Raw genomic sequence first — 25,762 nt, 5'->3', positions numbered from 1 at the left:
ACGGAGTAAGGGTAACTATTTTTGTACAAACTGCTGCTTTTCCAACTATAATAAGTGTAGAGGTCATAATGGAGAGTTCAGTGTTGTGGTGGGTTCCAGAGCCTACCTGGAATCACTGGGCACAAACAGGAACACACCCTGGGTGGGGCGCCAGTCCTTTGCAGGACTGCATTTGCATTCATTTGTAACCACTTATCCGGTTCAGGGTCACGGTGGGTCCAAAGCCTACCCAGAATCAGGACGCAGAGCGACACACTCATACATATGGACACTTTTGAGTCGCCAATCCTCCTACCAACGTGTGTTTTTGGGCCATGGGAGGAAACCAGAGCACCTGGAGGAAACCCATGCGGACACAGAGAGAACACACCAAACTCCTCACAGACAGTCACCCGGAGCGGGACTCGAATCCACAACCTCCAGGTCCCAGGAGCTGTGTGACTGCGACACTGACTGCTGCACCACCAAAAAAGGAAAAATTGGAGATATGTTTTTCTTTGGAAAGCAATGACATATCATTAATTATATAAGGCTCGTCTTAAGCCGTCATATTTCAAGTACGTGGGAGAAAGGCATCAATACTCTTCCCTGTCCTATCTCCCAGAGAGTGGAATGAACTTTTACTGGCTGCCGGAACTGCAGAGTTGTGAATTGTGTTTCTATTTCCCAGGCATCAGCACAATTTGTGGCTTCATATGGCAAGAGTATTCTGTATTTCTCTCTTTAGGGTTCAGCTTGTCTCCTGTATCCAGCGGGGTCTTCGTTCAAGAGTGTTTGGACACTAGACCTTCTACAGGTGAGGATGTATTTTTTTATTTTTTTTTAACAAGACGACAAAGCACATTATTAACGTATTAGCTCTGATTTCAATATTAACTACATCATTTATGGCCAGTTGTACAAATATAAACAACAGTGCTAAAAGTAAAAGGTGGCACATGAGAACGGAAATATAACCCGCATAAACACCACAAACATCAGACACCTCACATTTACTCCAAATATACTGTCTGTACTCATTATCCACAACCACTGACTACACCTTTCAGCTACTTCTGATAACTCCGTCACAGCTACCCTTAGTTTTCAGCCTCTAACGCTGAACTGTAAAAGCAAGGATGTGGCAGACTTAGCTACAAATCCCCTAACACCTATTTCCACCGGTCTTACATGCACCTGCCGCCCGTATTCCTTCACCTCAGCCGCCAAGTCTCCGTACTCCAGCCCCTTCTTTTCACAAGCTTCAACTACTGCATCCTCAAATGGATTGGTTTACTCTGAAAGTAAACAGATAATTTATTTTATAGAGTACAACACAATGTCTGGCCCCAGCACAATTAATGCAGTGCACTATGGGAGCTGTTGTTTCTTACCTAAATCTGCTAGCAATTGGCAATCACTGTCTTTTTTCTTATAGAAATAACTCTTGTGTTGCTGCCCAAGCAGAGGATAGAACCCAAGTCTACTGTATGGAGGACGGGAGGTGCTGTTTACTGTCCTATAAAATCCAGACCATAAAAAAGCATGTTTTAGACACCACTCCAGTGAGGTAGTGTTAAAATGAGTAAATTGACGGACACTTATGACCGTAAGACAAACTTCTCTGAGAAAGTGATGTGAGCGGAGACACTGGAGGTCTCCGAATGCCAGTTTGGAGTGTGTGGTCCTGCTGTGATTCAGGAGATCTTGGAAAGTGCTGTACAAAGCTAGGATTAGGACTACAAAGCTCTGTAAGCATTAAATACAGTACTTGCACAGCTACCTCTGAGGATTCACTCCAAAGAGCCGACAAAAGTCACTGAAGTACAGCTGTGTTCTTAAAAGTTGGGGCTGAAAAGTTGGAGCTGAAAAGTTGGAAGATACTTAGAAAAACATGTCAATTTCTAATGTTTATAATTTGTGATTATTAATGTTTGTGCATACTATACTCCATCCTGCATTTAGACATTCATTCATTCATCTTCTATAACCCCTTCATCCTGATAAGGGTGGCAGAACCAATGGGTGCAAAGTAGGAACACACCCTGGACAGAAAATCACATACTCATCCAGTCACTCACACAAGTAGACAATTTCACACAGCCAATCCATCTACCTACATGTGTTTTTGGATTGGGGGAGGAATTTGGATTGAGGTAAGAATATTAAAAAAATAATAATAAAATTGGAGATATTTGTACTTGGTTGCTGTAATTTTATCTTGGGAATTTGGTTTATAATAAATAAATTCATCAACCAACAGAATAAAATGTTTCATAAACAACATAGCTATATTTCCAAACTATTGTTCTTATTTCAAGCCATGTTCAGTGTGGGCCACCTCCAAAATCCAATATATTCTATATACATTTCTGCCGTTTGTAAAACACAGACATTGGGACTATACCTAACAGGATTTGAATTACAGAGCAATTCAGCCACAGTAAGATAAATTGCAGTAACCCAGCTTCCCCCAAACAACTGGCTCCTCCAGAGTCCAACAAAGACATCATCAAACATTGCTTCAAAATACACCATATGGCCAAATGTTTGCACACATCTGCCCATCCGATATTTCTCCTGGAGACAAGGGCATTAACAGGGCATATATACACCCCCTCTGTTGCAGTAACCACCACTAATCTGTGAGAAGATGTTACACTAAAGTACACTATTCAGCCACCAAAACATTAGTGGGGTCTTGTACTAATTATGAGACAATTAGTTAGTACTGCCCTCACTTCCAGTTCTGTAGTCCAGCCGTCCTCTACAATTCTGCTGTGCTCGATTCAGCTCAAGAAGGACATGGCGTAGCTGCAGAGAGCTCATATTTTGCAACGGAGCTAGAATGTTGTGAAATAATACTTCTGATTAATAAAGGCAACTGGTAAACACTCACTTTTGCATATCTCCAGGTTCCTCCTGCCATCCTACGTCTGCTGCTGTGAGGGATGTCTCAGCAAGGGCCCTGGAGTCCATGGTTACTGCACAGAAATCCAAAGCTCCGGCGTGGAAGAAGACAACAAAACAAGAGCGAGAATAACAGTGGAGGGAGAGATGAGTTCCAGGTGCATTTCCAGATGATGATACTTGCTAATTTGAAATCAAATCAGGAGAAACAGATATGAAGAAGGTGGGAGGGACAAATCAGTTTAGCTGAGCCCCAGATGAGGGAATGGTCTGAAATTTCTCCGCTATCCGATACCACAGGGCACAACTGAACAGCTCTGGTTTCTTCAGTAAGTGCCTTGTTATGCTCTGCTATAGCATTCCAATTGAATTAGCACCTAGCTCTCTGTCCATTTGGCTCATTACGATGGGGGAGAGAGCCTGGCTGTAGAAAGAGAGGCTGAGAGCTTGTTTGGAAATGAAGACCGGATGGCTGCTGACAAAAGTGCAACCATCCAGGTGTGGACTAATGGGAAACAGGAACTGCTGGGGGTTTAACAGACATCATGAATGAGGTACATGGAAAAGTACTGTAGAGACCCCATTCTTAGACCCTAGCTTACAACATGATCATTACTTCAGCTGATATTGAGCTGAACTTGCTCAAAGGCCCAGTGGATTAGCATTAGTAGTGTATTCATTTGTTATATTCAAGCAAAAAAAAAACCTATCTGGTAACACCTGTAAGCCTCAATATGACGGAATTATTCAAAATTATTAAGACGTGTTTTGATAAAAAATAACAAAAAACGCAGTTAAATTTATTGTTAACGCACATTAATGCATTTTTTATGTTAATTAATCATTAATTTCTCCCATATTTCCCTTATTTTACAGTGTGCCTAATGTTGCGTTCAGAATGTAGATTACATTTAATATATGCTCAAATGTGTATTAAATATCATAAATCACTCTCACCCACACACAAACATAACTCATAGCCAACATCTTTTTTAGCTTAATTTTCTCCATTAATGCTTGTCTGATGCTAAAGCTCTCCCTGAAACTAAAAATTAAGGCAAACTAAGAGATTCAAATTAAAAAAATAGTCAAACCTACACTGAAATATTACAATAAAATAAAACAGAATGGTAGCCCCTAGCCAAAAAACACACGTTGCAGGTGGATTGGCGACTCGAAAGTGTCCGAAGGTGTGAGTGTGTGAGTGAATGTGTGTGTGTCTGTGTTGCCCTGTGAAGGACTGGCGTCCCCTCCAGGGTGTATTCCCGCCTTGCGCCCGATGATTCCAGGTAGGCTCTGGACCCCCCACGACCCTAAATTGGATAAGCGGTTACAGATAATGGATGGATAGATGGTAGCCCCTAGCCTGTTTGTCATACATTTACATCCCTTCCAAAACTACAAGGAAGTGATAGCATTTTAAATGTAGTGATGTATTTACATTTTTTTTTATCATAAAGCATTACTAATATAATTTCATTTTGTGTTTTATATTGATTCTTTAATTTACATTTAACAGACATTGATTACATACTCTGAATAATGGGTTACACTCAGAAGACTATGGCTGCAACCAATGTCACAAACACTGGAGAGCTTATAGCTATAGGACGCTACACAAATTTAAGTGCATGTGTTGGCAAGCAGTGGCAAGTTTCAACTAATTTTCTAAGGAGGTAGGGGGTACACACACTTTTTCCTCATTTCCTTAAAGAAAAGTGTGGACCACATCCAACTATCCAAGATTAACCACCTCAAAAACCAATCAACTTCCAGTTGAGAGGCCCCCCTGGTAGTCCATTACTTTTCTGTAGGAGCTAATGCTACCCCAAGCACTCCCCTAGACATGCCAGTCTTAGCAACTACAGGGTTAGGATGCAAGTGATTGTTTCCTGCTCCTACATGTCTTGTAGCTCAATCAGGTGTGCTAGAGTAAACATCACAAAAAAAAAGCAGAGCTTTTCTAGGACCAGTCCTGTGAAACACTGGATTAGGCGCTAATAAGAGTTTAGCTGAACATCTGGAGTATGTAAATGCTCCAGCACCCCCTTGGTAACATTACACCTCCATCTGCAAACCTCACACATCCAGCATCTGCTGCATACCAAAAAGTGAAAGGCTTACATAACGGTCAAGATGGGGCATATCACTATGTTGTGCACGTTTAGCTCTATTCTCCAAGATCAGCATTGCAGTTTCCTGGCTCTATAACACACTGCAAATAACCAGCCGCTTACCAAATGCTTCAGCATGGAAAATCCAGGACTAACGTCTGCTGTTTAATCTGTATAACTAGTCTCACTAGGTTACACTGCTGGAGATTCTGAAACTGAATCCTTGCCCATTTCTGTGGTAAACTGTGTGACATCAGTTATGCTTACATGTGCTAAGACAGATTTTTGGTGTCTCTTTATGAAAGGAAAATAATGCTAGTGTAATATAAAGAATATATTTAAAAATGTAACTACTGTCACACAGTCACTGTTACAGATGGATGACATTGTTAAACTTCTGATTGTAACAGCAACATAAGAGGACTTGCACTGCAAAGTTCTGGCATTTTAATAGAAGGCCTATGGAGCAAGACATATCTATTTGTGTGGTTTATTTTCAACCACAAATAAAGCCTTGCATATAATAGTAAGGGCAATATTTTGCCTCAAACATCTGTCTTAAGCCCCTTTAACACATGCATTTTAACCCAGAAATGTTCCGGAGTTTTCCTAGAAGAGCTGTGTTTTAACGCAATCACCTGCAACATTTGTCCCTGACTTCACACATAATTTATCCTGTTAGCCACCCCAAGTAAAGTGAGATTAAGTGCATGTGAGAACGGAGCCACTAATGTGCCGGAGTTTCTACTGTATATACTTCATAGTCGCCTCCCCACGCGTAAACCACATGCCTCACTTCCTGCTGTGAGAATGTCCCTGACACTGAACATCTCCTGCTGTGAGCTGCATGTGTGAAAGGACCGCTCGGGGACATCTCCGAAACCAATAATCCGGAGTATCTCTAGAAATTCATGTGTGAAAAGGGCTATAAACAGCAAAGGACCAGAGTCTGGAGCTAATCATGGCCAGGCAATAGGAAAACATGGATAAGCCGTTCTCCCAAAGGAAACACTGAGGTCACTGAACACTGTCTGCAAGTAGGGGGACAAGTTCTGCTCTGCGGATACAGACAGCAGCGTCCATGGGCTGGAAGGCATTCTTGTGGGCGAGCATTTCTGCTTCATGTGCGTGAGTTTTAGGCAGAGAATTCAGCCACCATCCTCCCCTGGAAAGTCTCAAAAGTCAAGTGGGGGTGTTGAGCATTTGAGTGTAGTGCTGGCTTAGCTTGGTGGGCCACATTAGTGCATACGGAGCAAAGGGGCTTGCCTGATGGGGATGCTTTTCGGCTCACAGTTGCTGTTCTGTATGATACTGCTTATGTGTATGTTTTGGGACAAGTAAAACTTCTTAGTAACATTACAGTTTTGCTTTTTTTTCTTTTTAAACACTGCGTTTAGTTGAATCTGTGGATGAAGAACACACATGTACAGATGGCCGCCTGTATTCTTAAAGCAACCAGAAAAAAAAATGCTGGGTTTTGAGTCGTATGACTGATTATTCACTCAGTACTCTAAAAGAGAACGGCTTAGAAATTCCATCTCAATAGAACTATTATACATTTTAGGTCAGCTACTGGATCACAAGAAGATTTCATTAAGATTGTGTGGTCCCTTCCACAGAGTTGTACATCTCAGACGTGAGAGACGAACTGTCCGAAAAGGAGAAAGAGGACGGCGGTTTTATACCTGTTACAAGCTGTACTCCAGCTCTTCTTATGGCAACATAAAATAACTTCAAGACATGTGAAAGCACATCTTCACAGCAGTTCATTTCAAATAAATGTAAAATAATTTGGATTTATTCAAGTCTGCTATACACAGGGGAAAAAAACAGTGACTGGGAGAAACTGAATATATACATTTTCATTCCTCACATATTTGTAATTAACTTTCACATTTTAACAAAAATTTCAGCAGGGCTTTATATGAACCCTGAATTCATAAGGCTTCATAAATGTGTTATATGGCATGTACAATACTTTATAACAATCCTGCATAACTGATTGATGAATCATAGTGTTCATAAGAACATTGTAAACCAGAGAACTGTTATGTCTGAATTCTTATACACTTCTTTTACATGTAATTACAACTACTGAAAAGATACAATACATGCTTATGTCAATCAGCATATTACACATTAATTTACAAAGCATTATGAACACAAGGTTGCTAAATTGTTAAATTTCTATTAACAAGTGGAAACTTTGCTTTGCAAAGAAAAATGCTTTCTAAATATGCAGAACTGAAAAGACGAATATGGTCTTTAATCAGGAAAAGGCTAGTCCTATTTAAGCATTCTTAGTCTGAGATCCTTGATGAACAGGGCTTCTGCAAAGGGCTACACTCTGGATAGTTTAATTGTTTCAGCGATATTGGCTTTTGCAACACATCACGCCACAGAATGCTTCAGCACACAAATGAGACATCTAACTATCACAGTAGTTTACAGTGTGCTGTGATAATCTTGACCACTCAGAGCTGAGGGATCCTCTAGGGGTTTTGATGAATAAAGATATCAACATTCATGTTAAATATCAACCAGTTTTACAAATGAATTTGTAGCACAGAGGCAGACTGTGATCACGAGTTGTAGCCCAACTTCAGAGTTATAATCCTGACCAAATATAAGATTGTGTAACTTACTTCCTAATAAATTATCAGGATGGAAGGCTAGCTCCTACATATCTTTTCCTGTGTGTAAAATGAAATTCCACTGAATTTACAAAGTCTCTGCTGTATTCAAATCACTGAGACTGGAAGAAATTCATACAGAGTGCTCTGATGTGAAAGAAACTTAAGAGGTGTGCTGAACACCCACAAACTGTTACTCACCATGTATGTTACAAATACAACTTAAAACGTGTAGGTTCACAGATTCTCTATAGTTCATTTCACATAAAACCACTCGGAATGACTTTATAACAAAACCTAAAGTATGTAGCGTTTTTTTTTTAATACTTTGAATTCCCGATTAAATTACAGAGAAAACAGAACACAAAAAGTAACAGCTATGGCACAAAGGGCCTCAAACAAGTGATCACTTGCCTTGGTGACAAGGAGGAAAAACACAAAGTTAGCACATTTCCAGCTCAATGGAACAAGCAGAAAGTACATATGGGGCACAGGTCTCCTCAGTTCAAATGTAAGGACCTCAGAAGAAAGTCTCTTGTTGCTTTTGTCGCTTGCTTAACTGAGAAAAGTAGGAGGAGCCAGAAGCATGAAGGCTACATTGCTGGGGAGAGAGTACAATTGCTGAGCATTAAGAGACAAAGCGAAAGGAGAAACGGCAAAAGAGATGCCGGCCTCCTTCTGAGCAAAAAGCAAGCTGAAAAACAAAAGGACAACGTCCACTCTTAAGCCACGATGTCCAAAAAGCAAAACGTTTTAAAAAAAATAATAAAAATAAACAAATGCCTTTGTTCTACCAGCGGACGAGAGTGGACAATGCAAGTCGGTCAGACTCCAGGCAACTTGAGAAGCTTTGAAATGTCAAAAAGTACAATGACAGAGAGCTTGGCAGTCAGTAGCAATGCAGACAACACACTGAAGAGGTCAGACAGAACATGGGGTTCCACAGGAGCGGTCTTTCAGCTGACTGGCCGTGGCTGCTTCATGCAGTAATGGGCTTCTGTTGCTGACACGTACGCGGACTCCGGAAAGAAGTCTTCATGAAACTCTGCCAAAAACCTGCCCAAGAGACACAGTCAGAAATAGGACTTGATTTAAAAAATACTTAAATAAATAAAATAAATAAATGAAACAAATGTTCCTCCCAATGCATCAAAAACCAAAGTCCATTTTTGTAGATGCAGCACTGCTATTTTTACAGTAGTAAATCAAACATTTTTGACATATTATAATATATAAATTTGGCTAAAATATAAAACATATCAAAAGTAAAAACACAAACACACAATCCAATATAAACTTAACATTTAGAATTATTTAAAAAATAATAATAATAAAAAAAATACAATCATCCTAGTTTCTACACCTTTGCCAGTAATAACATGTCCTGTAACATTATGCAGGGAGAAAAATAAATATATAAATGACTTAATAAATAAATAAGTCTGTACACAGCCACAAGCGTATGTGTGTTCATCCGGAACAAGGGCTAATTAATCACTTTATCAGTGCTAAATAGAGCACAGAAGTGCCTACTCCCCATATCCTGCCATGAGGGCTCAGGAAGTGAACAGCGCATGTTTAGCAAATTTCCCAACACACCAGGCTTTCTGAATACACTGAAAAAGCTCAAAGATTATTCAGAACACCAGTAAAGGGTTAAAACATTGAGGAACTAACTGAATAAATTATTTATTTTTATTTTTTAAATCCCTATGGCTAGGTAAACACTTTATCTGAAATATGAGCATGTAGAGTTACTATATTAAATCTACCTAGAAGTACCATGTATCTAATACATTTAATGTGTTTCAAGGTGGTGTGACGTATGAATTTTCTACGAAAATGTTCAAAGGACTCCCGCCCTCCTCATTAAAACATGTTTTTATATTATTTGTCCTGTGAGTGGACAATGGCTTGTAGGATTGTTATTGTTCTTTAATAATACAAGCTACACACTAGAAGATATTCAAATAGGTTTTTCCACAAGTACTGGGAACCATAGGAAATGAGTGATTCAACAATAACACTGCTTTTTTTTGTTGTTGTTGACTACTAATAAGCTGCAAGCTTTTCTTTGCTTGTTCTACATTTGATTTTTTATTTATTTATTTATTATAAGCCACTTCTGAATCATTATGAAATTTAAAATACTGGTAATCAATACTAAAAAGGCATTTTGACAACATTTTATAAAGTTGTGCAGCAGTAGTATTACAACAATCATTTTCTTCTACTGTAAAATTAATTTATATTTTCTTTTGCTGAATTGCACATTTTGAATGATGAATACATTTAAACTGGTTAAATGCACTCATCTTTATACACATGTAGTCCATACTGCGTTTGACTAATATATATATATATATATACACTCCCAAAAACTGCAGACTAAGACTGGCGCCTGTGTAAATCTCTGAAGATGTTGTAACATGGGTTCAGTCTGTGTGGAGTGCCAGTCTTTGGGATTTTGTGTGTGTGTTGCGTGCCACTTTTTCTTTCTCTCTTAAGACGTCCTTCTAAAACGCTGGCTGAGTTCTACTTCCGTGTTGCTAAGTAACGTGACGGCGGAGGAGCTTTAGGGAAAAGAAGCCTCAGTTTTGACACAGAGCCACATCACTGTCAGACAGACTACAGCCAGAGAGGATAAGAACTGTGTCCACTTCATCTGGGCTAGGCTCCATCTCCAAAGTTTGGGGACACTCCACTTTTCAATAAATTTTTATCAAAGAAGCAATTTTATTTACCTAAAAGTTGTTAAAAACTGTGGCCATCCTAGGGGGAGAATAAAGAAGCACAAACGTGGGTGAAGGGACAGACTCCTCACCTATGTAATGATCAGTACTCGGACCTTTCAGGAGTTTATATATCACACTTGAGCAAAAAGCACTTCAATATGTGGTTTTACTCAATTGCCAAATCATCTACTCAACACGTTCGGGATGAGCTGGAGTGGTGTTTGTTATCTAGATTTAAACATCCATTAGCTTCACTTGACCTTGCTTATCAAAACCACACAGTAAAATGTTCCAATATCTTGTGAAATCCTTAAAATTGGAGGAGCAGTATCTAGCCCTTTAAAATGCGCTTAAACCAAAATAAGGACGTTCCTTTTATAAAATTCTTATTTTTAAAAGATGGGTGCCAAATATGGTTTCTATATGGCTTTATTATAGTGTCTCATTTGAGTTGAACAACAATATAACAACCTCCCTTTTTCTACACTCACAGTCCATTCTCTCAGCTCCACTGAACATAAAGGAGCACTTGGTACAATTACAAACTGTGGGGAGATGAGAGAATTAACAGCAGGGAGGTGGTCTTAATGGTTGCTTGTGGATAAGTTATTTTCTTATATTTTTCATTACTTACCAATTGATATAATAGGCTTGGTCAAACTGTCAAGATTATTCAATCATAAAATGATTTAAACCTTAGAACTGTGTTGTGTAACCAAACACATTTATGGGTGGAGTGGGTGGTGAATATTTTTACTTTGCAGAAATAAAAGGCAAATCCACTACACGAGTGATGTATAGAAGCAAGGGTTTACGTAACAGCACTAAATGACTAATAAAATCATATGAAATTCTAACTAATTTTCTTCATAAGTGAAATAAAAATATTGAAATGCAGCTTGAAGAACTTTCCATCCGAGGACCACCCTAATTCCTGCTGCATTGTGACAATCAGAAGCCCAACACTAACCACTACCACAGCTATTATAGGGCAAACAAAAATTAATTCATGTCCAAAGTGTTCTGCTTTTCAACCAAAAAGACTACACATCCATCACAGCTTAATCAGATTGAACACAAAAATCAAAAGCTGTCACAGATCCTGGGGCCACTCACAAAGAGAAAAGCTTTCCACACAGCCCCCCTAAGGTGGGATGGCAACTTGCCTTAAATAACCCAATTCGCCAAAGTTTGCGGGCGAAAAGCTCCCCGTCTAATCAGGAGAATAATCCGGAATGTCCTTAGTATCTTCTGCTCGGCCAAATCCGCTAGATCTTGCCATCTCATCTTAGCTACCCCCACTGCATGGGTTCCTAATCTCACCGCAAACAAATTATTCTCATCAGTGGGGAAAAAATGAAGAATTCTTTACCCAGTATTATTAATATAGTGCAACAACCATGGCTTCTAATTAATTGCAAACTAAATCCAACTCATGTTTTAACATGTAAATCCGATCTAATTTACTTCTAAAGCACTTTTTTTTTTTTTTTTTTACAAATGATGTCGCAAAGCAGCTTTACAGAAATCCAGTAATAAGATCAAATATCAACATCATTAAAATACATAAATATTTAAAAAAAAAATCCCCCAGGTGAGCAAGCCAAAGGCAACAATGACAAGAAAAAAAACTCCCTCAAAGCAGGAGGAACCACTCAAAACTAAACAAAATCACAAACTAAAATAAGACAAGGTTACAGTTTGGAATTAATTATTAAAGGTGGGACTGATTTTTAGTTCTGCAAAACCATCTCAGAACTGGTTCAGAGACATACCCCCATGGTCTCAATTTCTTTTTCTCAAAGAGAAAAAACACACCATCAGCCACACATGACCAGAGATGCATGTGCACACACACAACAGATGGGATTAACCTCAATCATTCTTGCTGAAATCTATTTACTTCTCTATCCCATCATGCAATGCTTTCTGATAGTTTGGGTCCACTTCAAAAAAATTTTTTTGCGTTATTAAAAGCCATGAGTAAGGTTTTTTAGAACACTGATGTGGGTGTTTTGGATCTAGCTAATATACAAATATAACACAGATACAAAATTGAATAATTTAGAAATTAAAATAGCTTAACATGACAGTCACTAATACACTTTCTAAAAACCAGAAGGCAAGTGCAGACATAAAAAGCTTATTAAATATTTATGATATTTTTGTCTTGTGGTATTAAGAACTTGGTTACTCTACACTTAAGGTGAAGATATTTATTACATTTATTTATTTTTAAATTCTACTAGACCTAAATCTGTTTCAGACTGTAAACTTCACGCATTTTGTCTCATGTTCTGACAAATATTTATCAAGTACGGAACCGTTTCTGAGACACATCCCGGTGGTTCTATTCGGGGGAGGTCAAACTATCAAATTTCATGAGCTAGTTCCAGTTATAAAAGTTGGGATTAATGACTGGTCTGGGACTTTGCAACACCAGACCATCTCTTCATATTTCCAAAGACATCTCTGGTAAAACTGCAGCTTGTTTCACTAAAACACAACAGTATTTCTAAGTGTGCACAGTAACAAGCGTGGCTTCTCTCAAAAATCAGAGCTCCAAAACAGCTCCACAGTGCTCAGTGCTGGTTGGAGGCAGCATTGCAGCAGTTTGATTAGAGAGGAGAATAATAAATCCCTAGGATTTGGGGCCAGCTGAAGATCGCTGGGCAGGATTTAAAGATTAGTTCGGAGGCTTGTGTAACGCCCACTGATCCCGCTCACTTTTAAAGTGAATTCACACACATATACCGTTCTCTAGACAGGAAATCGGCGCTGGCAACAAATAACACCTCAATCCATCTGATCTTTTCCATCCTTACAGTACAAAGCAGCTATTGTACTCACTGTCATTTGCTACCTCCCAATCTGTACAACAGATAAGTGAATGTTCAAATTACCAGACCAACACACTTGGGGGGTCCAACTCATTACAAGAATATCTAACTGCTCTTTGGTATTTTCAAAAGGTTGAAGACCTGTACATGTGCCTTTTTTGCCCTGTTTAGTTTTCCCAGTGCTCAGGGAGAGTCAGGGTGGTGTTTGTGGGAGCGAGGAAACAGCTCAGCTGATCGATGAAGTCAGTGTGAACAGACAGTGCTCTAGGGACATCCGTCACATCAACAATTCTATTCTGGTTCAGTCTACACTTGCAATGTTTCCTGATGCCCTACTCGCCAATTTGTGACTGTGATTCAGTAGTGAGCCTTCTACTAGGCAGGGCTTGAATTAACTGCCAAACATTTTCCATTTTGAGTCAAATGTGTTTTTTTATGTTCTATACAAATGAGTAAATCAACTTATTTTAAATATTTTTTTATATTTGACGTTGTTCATTGAAAATAATTATACATTTGCAATCGTACATAAACAAATAATTACTGTAAATGTTGTACTTATATTATATTGTACTTATAAAGAGAATTGTTCTAAAAACATGGGAGAAGCTGAGATGGATACTGTGGACTAGTTAAGAGCAAATTATTTTGTTGGCCCTGTAATAAAGCACGACCCATACTTCTAGCAGAAAAGCCCTCTGAGAGTGTTTTTTTTTTTTTTAAATATAAGATTAGCTCTAATTTATAAAATTATTTACAAATTGCCACATCATGGTTCTGTGAAAAACAAAATAAGCTCTAATTCCTGATCTGGTGGAATATAAACATAACACCTTTTGACTGTAGTAGTGAATAGTGTTTATTTATTTGATATTCCAAGTATTCCTTAAATATTTAGGGTAAGTGTTAAGCTAACTGGAATAAAAGCATCAAGAACTTCTCAACAGTGTACTGGAAAATACCTGAGAAAAAGCTCCAGGTGCTTCACCAAGGCTCTCAGATTCTTCTCAGGCATGTGCATCTTCCCAAGGATCTCTGGAAGCTTCACTGTGGAAAGATAGCAAAGAAATATTATTTGATTTTTTTTTTGTAGAGGTTACAAGTAAACGTAATTCAAATCAGATCATTTTCTTAAGACAAATGTGTGTGCTTTTATAAAAGAAGAAAAACAAAAAGGTCTTGAAAAGTAAGACTGGACAATAATTCAATTTCAATATATTGGATTTATTTTTTTTAAACTTTTGTTTTTTCAATCTAAATTATTTACAACATTATCAGTTCAGCACACTCAATTTGTATACTGTATAGAGTATCAGTTTGTATAAAATATTTATATTTACAAACCAAAAATTACAAATTTAAAAATAGGTTTATGTTTGATGGAGATGTTTCTTGTTTGTTCTTGGAAGTTTTTCCTGTGGGCTGTATACTGTTCATATTGATACAGGAATTATAATCGTATTGACCAAAACTAAGAAGTATATTGCGATTAGAAATTTGTGCCATATTGTCCAGCCCTAACTGAAAGTTTCATGTCCAGTTTGGGGCTTAAAATGTGATACTTGGTAATATGGTATATGACAAAGAGACCTCTGTCTGAACAATACGCTCACAACATACACAGGTACAACTGAGTATTGAGTGTAAAATGGGAACACATCATTAGTATGGTGGCATAATGTGTAAGTAAATGTGATTTCTTAAAGAGAAATCTTTCAACTTATATATATATTTCAGGAATATTCTGGAATAAAGTAGATCATGAGTCCATGGATCCTCACAAATATTGAAAGAGCTATGGCAACTATGAATCACATGCAGAAATGTTCTGGAAAACACCTCTTAAAAACACATTAAACTCCTCAAAGTTTAAAGAGGTAGTTTGCACAGATCACTTGAGTCTTTTAAACTAAAGGAAAGGTAGAGAACAGCTATGTTTACAGGCGGAGCATATCTGATTAGCAGCTTAATCAGACTGATGTCAGAACAACAGATGTGTAGAAGATTACAGTTCTTCTCCTTTTCTAAGAATTATAATTGACACTATTAGCAACTACTGAATTAATATATGATGTTTTCACAAGAACACCCAGTGTGTAACAACATGGTGAAGTGGCTAAAACAACTCACAATATTCTTGGCAATATGAAAAAACACTGAAATTGTATTCATTTCAAGAACAAACTATTGCATCAAAATAAATGTTATATTAATATAAACTATATTAAATTAATATTTTTCTTATTTAAATGACATTTCATTACGTTCTATTTTAGTATAAATCTAACCATTTCAAACGTTCAGAAGAAACAACAAATAAATGTGCAAACATTTGCTTATTTTGTAAACAACCATAAACTCCTCCTTGGTACGAAGAGTTGTTTTGTCTAAACAATGATTTTACAGGTTATTTTACAAACTACTGTTAAATACTGAAAGGTCTGCATCACAAGCAACAGATGATTAGCATTTGTGTATTTGTCTTAGACTCAAAAGCCTGAGTGCCTATCTCTGTGTACATTTTTATTTCATTTAATGTAATGCAGTCGTAGAAAGTTGCTAAGTGGTCCTTAGAGACACGTATTTGTGGGGAACATCAAGGAACAATGTCAGCGGCAGCATGTATTCCATTAAAATGAATTACTTTGAATTTTGGGATGAAGCTTCAGGAAGCCTGTGTCTTTTATTCAATATCTTTCAAAATATAAATGAAAATAAGATTCAGACAAAAGTATGTTATTGTGATGAGGCCACCTTTGTAAACAGTATGATTTCTGTACGTTCTGTGGTAAGATTTGAATCAAAATGTTTTCCTCCGTTTCTGTGTGTCCACTTTTCATGAACTGTGCACATAATTTAAAAAGCCAATTTATTTATTTATTTTTTACATGATGCGAGCAAGGGAGGAATAAGTAAATAAAACGGGAACCTATCCACAAGCTTCTGACGGGAAGATTGTTGGAGTGGTCACTCACCGAAAAGCCGAAGCAGGTGCTGGGAGCCGTACAGATATGATGGTGGTGGGGGCTGATCGCTCAGAGGGTAGTTATCAGGCGTTAGTCTCCAGCTCAGAACCTAGAGCACGTGATGGGATTGAGTGTCACTGAGCATGACCAGATTAACAGATCTACTTTTCCTGTCTCATGGCAGAAGCACAGATGAATCAGTTATAAATAAAGTGTAGGGACTATTTCATGGCTCTGATTAAGCAGCTGCAGGACTGGAGGAAGTGTGCTGCAGATGTTTTTATCTTAAACAGAGCAGAAAGAGGAGCAGGTGTTTGCTGCAGCTGTGCTGATAGTCAGCCAGGCTACACAATCAGAGTGACAGTGTCCCATTGTGTAGCTTCACAATGTTACATCTCAGTGCCTGAAACACCATTTGAAACTTAAATAACCTATAGAAGAATTACACTGATTGTTAAAACATGCATCTACAATACAATTTCACATATATTAATTGAAATGTAATCTGATGTGAAGTTGTACACTGTAGAGAAACTTACAAATTTTGATTTCATCACAGTGGTGGTGATAGAAACAAGTAGCCACTATCTGCAGTTAAATATAGCAGTTTTATTTGTATTTCAAATGTAAAATGTGTTTTCTTCTTGTAATATGGATTAGGCGTTGGTAGTAGGGTTGGGCGGTATAATGGTAATACGGTATAGCGCTGTATTTAAAAATACATAATGACACGTGTAGTCTGTCATATTTCTGTTCTGTTTCTACATGTTAACTACAAGGCCTCAGAGTTAATCCATGTGCATTTAAAGAGTCACGAGGAGGGGGTGCTGTTGGAGAACACTTAGTGTTGATGTCACACTGAAAACAGGAGGATGGGAAACAGATTAAAATAAATAAATAAATATTCCGGGCGGCACGGTGGCGCAGCAGGTAGTGTCACACAGCTCCAGGGGCCTGGAGGTTGTGGGTTCGATTCCCGCTCCGGGTGACTGTCTGTGAGGAGTTGGTGTGTTCTCCCCGTGTCCGAGTGGGTGCTCCGGTTTCCTCCCACAGTCCAAAAACACACGTTGCAGGTGGATTGGCGACTCGAAAGTGTCCGTAGGTGTGAGTGTGTGAGTGAATGTGTGTGTGTGTGTGTTGCCCTGTGGAGGACTGGCGTCCCCTCCAGGGTGTGTTCCCGCCTTGCGCCCAATGATTCCAGGTAGGCTCTGGACCCACCGCGACCCTAAATTGGATAAGCGGTTACAGATAATGGATGGATGGATGGAATAAATATTCCGAAGACCATTCACTTGACTCTGCTCACACGTATGAGGTGCAGATTTATATAAATATAAATATTTAAGATTTGAGACTCAGTTTGCTGGAAAAGCATCTACTGTGGTGTGCTGAACCACAAGTACCTGTTAAACAGTGTAGAGCCTGTCTTATTTCACTTATTTTTTAACTTTAATGTGCCTCCAACATCAGCCACCAAATTTGCTCTCTCAGAAACAGGTTTCATTGAAAATCCATGTCGGAGTGCACTGTGCTGAGCTAAACCACAGAGCTAAACCCTGCACTCAATTTTGTGCTAACATATGATGCTCACTGCAGCCTGACAGTGCACACAAGCACAGTAACACTGTATACCGTGTTAATATTGATGGTATGAAAAATGTGGATACTTTAGAGAATAGTTTAATAATCTCTGAAGGGAAAAACAGTGAATAATCCATAATATGAATTTAAGCATATTGAGTACTTCAGCATCTTAACTTAATTAAGTACAAAACTCACTTCATTCAGTTCGTTGTTGCGGCGGGTCTCCAGCCCTGAAAAAATGCCACTGCCGTCCTTACTGGGAGTTAGAGGCAACGGAGACGAGGAGCCACTGTGGACAGGAGTTCCTGTATATAAATAAAGTTTCCAAGTTAAAATGCTAAGCAAAAGGCAGGCAAACAAGTTTTCACCATTTACCTACAAGCAAGTAACATACAGAGTGGAGAACAAGTGCCATCTAGTGGACACATGAAGGCATTTCTTTAAGGGCTTCTGTTACTGAGTGTATACAGTACTGTATGATACAGACTTAAACACAGTAAGCATAATTCTGACTGTATAAAATGCATAGGGCAGTAATATCTAGTCAAATAAATTATAAAAAATAATGAGGGAAAAGGCCAATATTTGATATTCATTTTCTGTAAACGCTCTATCCTTATCAGGGGCACAGTGTGTCTGGAAACTACCTGAAATCATTAGGGGGCAAGGCAGCAACACACCCTGGACAGGGTGCCAGTCCACAATTGAAGCATGCAGAGAAAACCTGTGCAGACAATAGCAACTGACACGTCACTTTCTCAGTCTCTTCTGCATTATTATTTGCACTCACTTTTCTCCAGGTTGAGGAAGAATTTGGGCAGTGGTGTTGGAGCTTCAGAGTGTCTGCGTTTGGGCTGAGGTGAAGCACTGCTACTGCTCCCGCCCCCTCCTCCTTCAGCGGTCCGTTCTCCACCGGAGGTGTTGCGGGTGGAGCGTCTGAGAGATTGAGTGGAGTCTGAATCGGGATAGTTGCAGCGGCGGCGCTTAGGTGTGGTTGCCGTGGTGACGGGGGTATCACATAGAGGAGGTTGGCTGTCTGTGGACTGAGGAGTGGAGGGGTTCAGACCCGGACTAGGCGAGCGGTCCCGGAGAATCCTAGCAAACGAATGAGAGAAGTGAAAGGCGGCTGTGTTTTTCTTTCAATTCCGAAGGTATCAATGTGATTAGGGTTGCACCGATTTTTAATATTTTTGGCCGATACAATAACCGATAATTAGCACTTTGGAGTAGCCGATAACAATATTTATTTTATTTTTTTATTTTATGTTTTAGTTTTCGTTGTAGCTAACAATTTTTATCAAAGATTTACTGCTGGTTCCACAGGAATGGTTTCTAGGGGGGTGCTACTTAGTGCAGCACCGTGTTTGTTTTGCATAGTGAAGGATAGCAAGGGTTTGAGCAGAGTTTGTATTACTTTATCATCATGTTTCAGTAATAAATTCAGATGCTGATTGACTCTATTTATTTTTGTGTGTCTTATATATGAAGGGCTCCTGCACTATGGTGCAGTTGGTTCTGTTGTGTTTTGTGGATTGACACTCATCAGCACAAAATGGACAAAATTTGCCCAGGGCTACTGTTTTGATCCTAATCATATATTTTATTAATTACTAATTTAATAAATACTGCATTTATTTAATTGTATCATTAAATATGACAAAACAAAAGGAAATATTTGCATCCTGTCAAACTGTTTTAAACCAGGGCCACGACACTAACACATCTGTTGAACACCAGTCCATACCTAGTAGAGCATCCTGCACCATCATTGATAGGCTGGAAGAATTTGGACGATGTGACCTTCTTAAACTGAGCCTGCTCGTTGGGATAGAGGAGGATTAATGGCAAGGTGAAGTCAAAGGTGATCCTCAAACCATCCACCATCTCTTTACAGAGCTCCTCACTGTTAACACAGATTAACACACCAATCAGTTTCCACCCTGAACTCCTAAACAAGATCCCTACATTACAATCACCCCCCGCATCTATACACATTATTGGCTGACTACATTCTCATCAGAGAGAGAAAGATATGTCCACTTTCATAATGTTTGAAAAGCTTTCAACATTAACGTTCATTTAAAAAGTCATGCCTGTATGTTTGTTTATGAAAATGACAAAAACCTTTGTTTTTTAAATATATCTGGATATGTACAGGTGAGGCCTCAGAGTGAGGTAATCCCAACAGAACTTACTTCTTCTCTGGTGGTACATAGTGAGGGTTCATATTGGACTGTGTTGAGCTCTGAGGGTGTCGGTATCGCTCATTGGCAGAAAAGGCAGCGTTTATTGTGAAGTGCTTCACGTAGGACTCCAGAATGTTGACTATGTTCATCTGACATGGGAGCTTCACCAGCTGAAGATGAATGTTAAGTGTCAGCCACATCAATCAATGCCACAAGAATCAGAGCCTAAGACTGAGAGAAAACTCTCAGAACACTAGATCAGACCTGGCTGTGTAATCTATTATTTATTTATAGTTATGTAGTTATGTGGCAGTATAGTGTACACTAATGCCATCTACTGGTTGATAAAGACATTTTGAAAAGACAAATCTGGGACAACATTAATAAGAAGAGAAAAAAAAAATAAAAACAAATAAAAATAAAATAAAAAAACTTGGAGCAGATTTTTTTTATGTAGATATCAAGGTAAAACTTAACGTTAGAAGACAATTCTTTTTGATTTAACACATATACAAGTAACTACCTTCTTTCTTTTGTTGATATAATAGCAGTCCTCCTCCAGTCTCTTCTTGAGGACTTCAGGGATGTCTATATTTATGGTGATGATCTTATCCTCGTTTTCCCGCTTTGTGTGCGACTCCTGCTCTTCTCTCTGAGTAGAAAAACACCAGTTCCCAGAGGCCAAATTAAGTAAGACTGCTAGAACGTAGTACATATTACAAACTTTGTCTAGCAAAAACAAAAGAACAGATTATACTCTAGAGTGTAAGACTCCCGCTTCTTTCAAAACCTAGTACTTTACCATTTCGTCCAGGTCCTCAGATGACTCACTCTCACTTTTTAAAGACTCAGGGTCAGAATCGTCTTCGTCACTATCTTCAGATGACGAGATCAAAGCTGGACAACAGAGCACACAAAGCATTAAAGAAACTGACATAGTCACATTCAGGGACAAAGATAAATATATTGCATTTATCATTTAAAATATTATATAAAGAGACAAAAAACATTTCTAAACCACACTTACAAGCGTCATCGCTCTCCTCCCTTTCCTCTTCAGGTAAGCCTTTTAGCACAGAGTTAACACCTGGCAAACGACAACGTCGCTTCCTCCATCCCCTCCTCCTCCTGTCAGGAACAATACTTCAAATGTTAATAAGATTTTTTTTTTCACTTTTGTCATAATAAAACTGTTAACATGTCAACAAAATCATTCAGATATGTCTGACATGAACTGCATTATTCTAGTTAAATTTAACAGATTAGCAGACAATGAACCTCAAAATCCCAAGACAAACGTTAAGGCCTAGTTCAATAAGTTGTGACTTGTAGGACAATTTGATGGTTTGAGGATAAAAGGGTGGGTCCAAAGCCTACCCAGAATCACAGGGTGCAAGGTAAGAACACATCCTGGCCTTCACAAGGCGACACACTCACTCTCACACTTTTGAGTCGCCAATCCACCTGCCAACGTGTTTCTTGGGCCGTGGGAAAAAACCCACGTGGACACGGGGAGAACACACGAAACTCCTCTCAGACAGTGGAGCGAGGCTCGAGCCCACAACCTCCAGAACCCTGGAGCTGTGAGACAGCGACACTACGCCGCAAAAGGGGTCTTTGTTTAAACCAAAAATAAATGTAAGAAATAAACTTACATGCGAGCCAAAGCTTTGCGTGCCAGTTTACGTTGTAATTTTCGATTTTCCTCCGAATCTCTGAGTACATGATCCTCTGCAGCCCAGCGATCCCAGCTGAGGAGAAGAGAGCAAGGAAACCGTTACAAACAGGAGCTCGGTGGCATACATGACCACGACCACAGCCAGAGAACACAGGACTGCCTATTTCTGACCAAAAACGAGCTAGAAAACAAGGTACATGCGTACAGCCGTGGAAAATGTAAAAAAAAAGGAGCCGGTTACCGTCCAATCCGTGTTTTATGAGGAGAGCTAAGCTGCCAGGCTCCTAGCACTGAGCTACCGTTAAACAAACCGAGGAGGAGGAGGAGGAGGAGGAGTGGAGCGGCTTCTTACCTTCGGTTCCAACCATTGAAGTGAATCAGATATTTTGGGACCCGCTTGCCCTTCTCATCTTTACATACACCGATGTCGACGACCTAGAAAAGACAGAAAGCATTAAAAAACACAAACGACCTTAATATCAATAGAGACGCGCCCCTAGGGTGCACGGATTTCTTCTGTGCTCCCTACCTAGGCATTGAACTGATTTTTAAAACAAAATGTGTCCTCTGTACCCAACCAGTGGACTGAACCTGCAGTAGAAACTGTGCACACACCGTTCAAACTCAAAACGCCGTTTGGGTGAAGAGGACTCTGTTTAAATTCCTAGTCAGTGCACTATGGAGTGATAAGGCACTCGTTTGTGACACGGCCGCTCACTCCAGCTCGGACTGTTTGCACTGACTGCTCCAAAAACGCGATACTGACAATAAAATGCCGAACTTACCCGAGTTATTTATTTTTTATTATTGTCGTATTAGTATTAACACAAGGCACGTGAGGCAAACAACATAAGAATATAAAACAGAGTGGTTTTAAGTTCATAAAGATTTACTACTCACTGGGTAAATGCCTCGGGGAGAGTACGGAGAACAATTTTTCCCACAGACGACTTTACAAAAGCGAACAACCCGTACAAGTCGTAACTACTTCAATACAACCGTTTTAAACTCGCTACTGTCTCTTTCAAACACAAAGAGGCCGAGCCACCGAGCGGGGTATGGGAGCGGTTCCTGTGTTCAGCTCCCCCACTGTGTCCGGAGGAGAAACACTCTCCATCGAGGAAAACCAGGCTGGATCACAGGATACCGTTAAAGGGACCATAGCCCTGGAAAAACTGTCGAACTGCGTTTTAACCGATGTACTGTTGTATTATTTGTTTTTTTTGTACTGTAGTAGGTACGACAGCCCATTTTCAGATTATTGTTTATTGACCACACAAAAATCAAGACGTGCTCAATTTTATAGTTTACAGCAGTTTATTGCCCACTCATTCTCACTGCGCATCAGCCCTGACGACTTTAAATACAGGGGGTCCTCGACGTTGATTCGTTCCTACGTCGCGTCGTAAACCGATTTTCGGTGTAAATCGGAACATACGTACATACCGTACGTAAATAACATACTGTACGCACTTATCCTATCCTAACACCTATCCTCCTCGGTCCCGAGCCGCGTAACCGTGTATTCTTCCGCCGCGCACACCAAACACTACGTTTACGACGCAAAACCACTTAAGTCGAAACAAGGCTTTATACAGTGAACGGGAGATGTGTCGTAATCACGAAAAATCGTAACTCGGGACTGACGTAACCCGAGGACCTCCTGTAATGCAAAATATAGGACAGACAAATTAAAAGAGAAAATGTTGCCCGAATTTTATCACAATAGGCCAGGAATTCAATGAAATTTACCCTCTGCATTTAATCTCACCTGTGGAAGGAGAACACACACAGATTAGTGACTAGCCACCTCTGTGCCCAAGCCTGTGGCAATAATCACATTATCGATACATCGTACAATATATGGACATTTCCTCAATATCGTCCATTTTGTTTACTTTACGTGTTTGTTTACATAAGAATGAATGGCACCAATATTGTAGCCACTCGCTTAGTTCCTCTCTGTTCTGCAGCCATTGTGATGATTTGTTTGAAAACAGAGGTTTTATTTTATGTTTTATTTATTTAGGATATTTCAATTACACTGTCTGAATATTCTTAATACATTTTGCTAAAAGTTCATTGCTTTAAAGAGGTGCAACTGCATTGTTATGCTGTTAAATGGTCTTAAAATGTCAATTATATTGTTCATCGCAATTAATTCTGGGCCCTATTTTAACCACATAAAAACAGATATCATGACAACGAATGTTTTTCTATCATTTTTACAGAAATTTCTCGAGTGTCACCTGAGACAACACAATTATGTGAGGTCCATAGGAGTACCATAGTTCTGTCCACTGGTGAAATGTGAACATATTTGGGCCACATATAACGAGACCCTTCAGGGACCAGGACAGGCTAAACGCTGGGTTTATATGAGCTGCCCACAATAAATAGATATAGACAGACTCCCCGAGTCCCGCTGTTTCAAGCCAACGCATGCCTTATCAAGCCCATGATCAAACCATTTGTGCAACTCTAAAAATGGTGCGGCTAGGCTGAGAAATGGTCCTGTGTGTTTTCAGAAATAAAGCTTGTTTACTACAGGATCACCCTCAGCACCCGCCCCTCAACCCCTCCCCCGAGACTTCCCCTCAAAGTTACCGAGCGTGAGTGAGGCTGGGTGTGTAACGTTAATGTTGAGGAAACATCTGCGTGATGAACCTCTAGGTGTTACAACCACAACACGGGCCTTTATGTTAGAGTTAAGCAGTACTTTCTATATTTAATATTCATTAGGATAGTAAAACATATATCATTAATTCAGCTTGCTTGAAGTTGGACTTCTGCTGTTATAGCCTGGGTGTTTTCAACACACACACACACACACACACACACACACACACACACACAGACAGACCACACAGGCCCAGGATCAGTGTTAGTTCTGGTTAGACATGTCGATTTAACATTACCCGCTCTAGCGATCAGACAACGTAGTGCTTAACAACATTTAAGCCTGCAAACCAGAACTAACACGCATCAACAACGGCTCGTTTAACCGCCCCTCTCCCAGGTACCACCACAACTTTCCACAACTCTAAATGTGCGAGTGTTTTGAGCAACACAGGGGAATACATCCGCCCTTAAACGCCTGCGTACTGTCTCCGAGCGAAGACCGAGTTTACAGCGGCGACGGGGCGCGATCAGAAATCATTTACAGTGAAACAGACATCCTCAGCGCTGCAGCGGACACCAACATTACTAATGACGACCTCAGCCGCCTCCACAAGTGTGTGAGGTTCAGCGCTTGGCTCTGCCCGCTCTCTTTGGGTTTACCTTAGCGTCGTACAGCACTTTGGCCTTTGACGGGTCCGGTTCGAAGCACAGGACTTTTTCTCCTTTGCGGAATTTAAATTTCATTCCCCGAGAGTTCATTTGTTCATCATGGCGATGAGGAGAGGAGGAATCGTGGACCCCCCGCTCCTTAACCCCTTCACCGCCGGTCTCTCATCCTCATCCCGAAAAGCATGGAAGGGAGAAGAGAACTTCCCGATCGAAAACGCCACGGAGCGTGTTCCGCGTGTCCCTCGAGGCACCCGTAGACGAGCCTGACGTCACAGCCAAGGGCGGGAAGATAGTGCTAGAATGTAAACAACAGCGGATTGCGTAATATTAACAACATATAATTAAATAAAACCAAAATGAACTTAGTTCATGAAAGGTGTAGAATTTAGAGGTTTATAGTATAGAAAAATGTATCTATATATCATATAAAATCATGTATCTCCCAAAATAGCAGCATTACAGGGGAAGGAATAAAGCTTCTTAAATTTCAATGAAAGTGAAAGATTTTATCCCAAGTATATTTGGAGCATTTGTATGGGTCCGTTAATTCATCGTGAAATTTCACAGAGTGTGAAGGACAGACGCTGTGTTACAACGATGTAGTAACATAAAAATTTACAAAAATGGAGGTACATGTTTTTGATTGGACACATTCTTCACGATTCAAAGAGATCCGGATGTCATAAAATCTATCTACCACTCCCATCAACTTGGTGGGCAGGGTTTTCCAGCTGCAGGCAACTGACAGTGGACTAGATGGAGACAGAGGCGGGAATATTTATTTTGCATGTATTGAATAAAGCAGAAAGTATAGAGCTACATCTTAGCCAGTATTAATGCATCTAA

The 25,762-nt window shown here is 39.6% G+C and overlaps 1 protein-coding gene across 3 annotated transcripts; it reads right to left on the bottom strand.

Annotated features, from left to right (window-relative positions):
* Positions 1-6,768: 6,768 nt before the first annotated feature.
* Positions 6,769-25,146, bottom strand: LOC136687112 (MSL complex subunit 3-like). 3 transcript variants are annotated; one of them, XM_066661353.1, is made up of 13 exons: positions 24,908-25,146; positions 21,978-22,060; positions 21,603-21,698; positions 20,975-21,075; positions 20,750-20,844; positions 20,471-20,599; positions 19,957-20,117; positions 19,506-19,664; positions 18,552-18,856; positions 17,957-18,066; positions 16,187-16,286; positions 14,174-14,258; positions 6,769-8,692 (listed from the first exon to the last, which is right to left on the bottom strand). In XM_066661353.1, exons 1-13 carry the CDS (start codon positions 25,004-25,006, stop codon positions 8,593-8,595), a joined length of 1,623 nt encoding a protein of 540 aa, XP_066517450.1. In that variant the 5' UTR covers positions 25,007-25,146; the 3' UTR covers positions 6,769-8,592. The 3 variants fall into 3 exon arrangements, with proteins under 3 accessions (XP_066517450.1, XP_066517452.1, XP_066517453.1); XM_066661355.1 differs by lacking the exon at positions 24,908-25,146 and adding an exon at positions 22,526-22,800 and having other exon boundaries at positions 6,770-8,692; XM_066661356.1 differs by lacking the exon at positions 24,908-25,146 and adding an exon at positions 22,241-22,396 and having other exon boundaries at positions 6,770-8,692.
* Positions 25,147-25,762: the final 616 nt, after the last annotated feature.

Source organism: Hoplias malabaricus, chromosome 2 (assembly GCF_029633855.1).
Source record: "Hoplias malabaricus isolate fHopMal1 chromosome 2, fHopMal1.hap1, whole genome shotgun sequence".
Taxonomy (NCBI): domain Eukaryota; kingdom Metazoa; phylum Chordata; class Actinopteri; order Characiformes; family Erythrinidae; genus Hoplias; species Hoplias malabaricus.
This window is presented reverse-complemented; position numbering and strand designations above follow the sequence as displayed.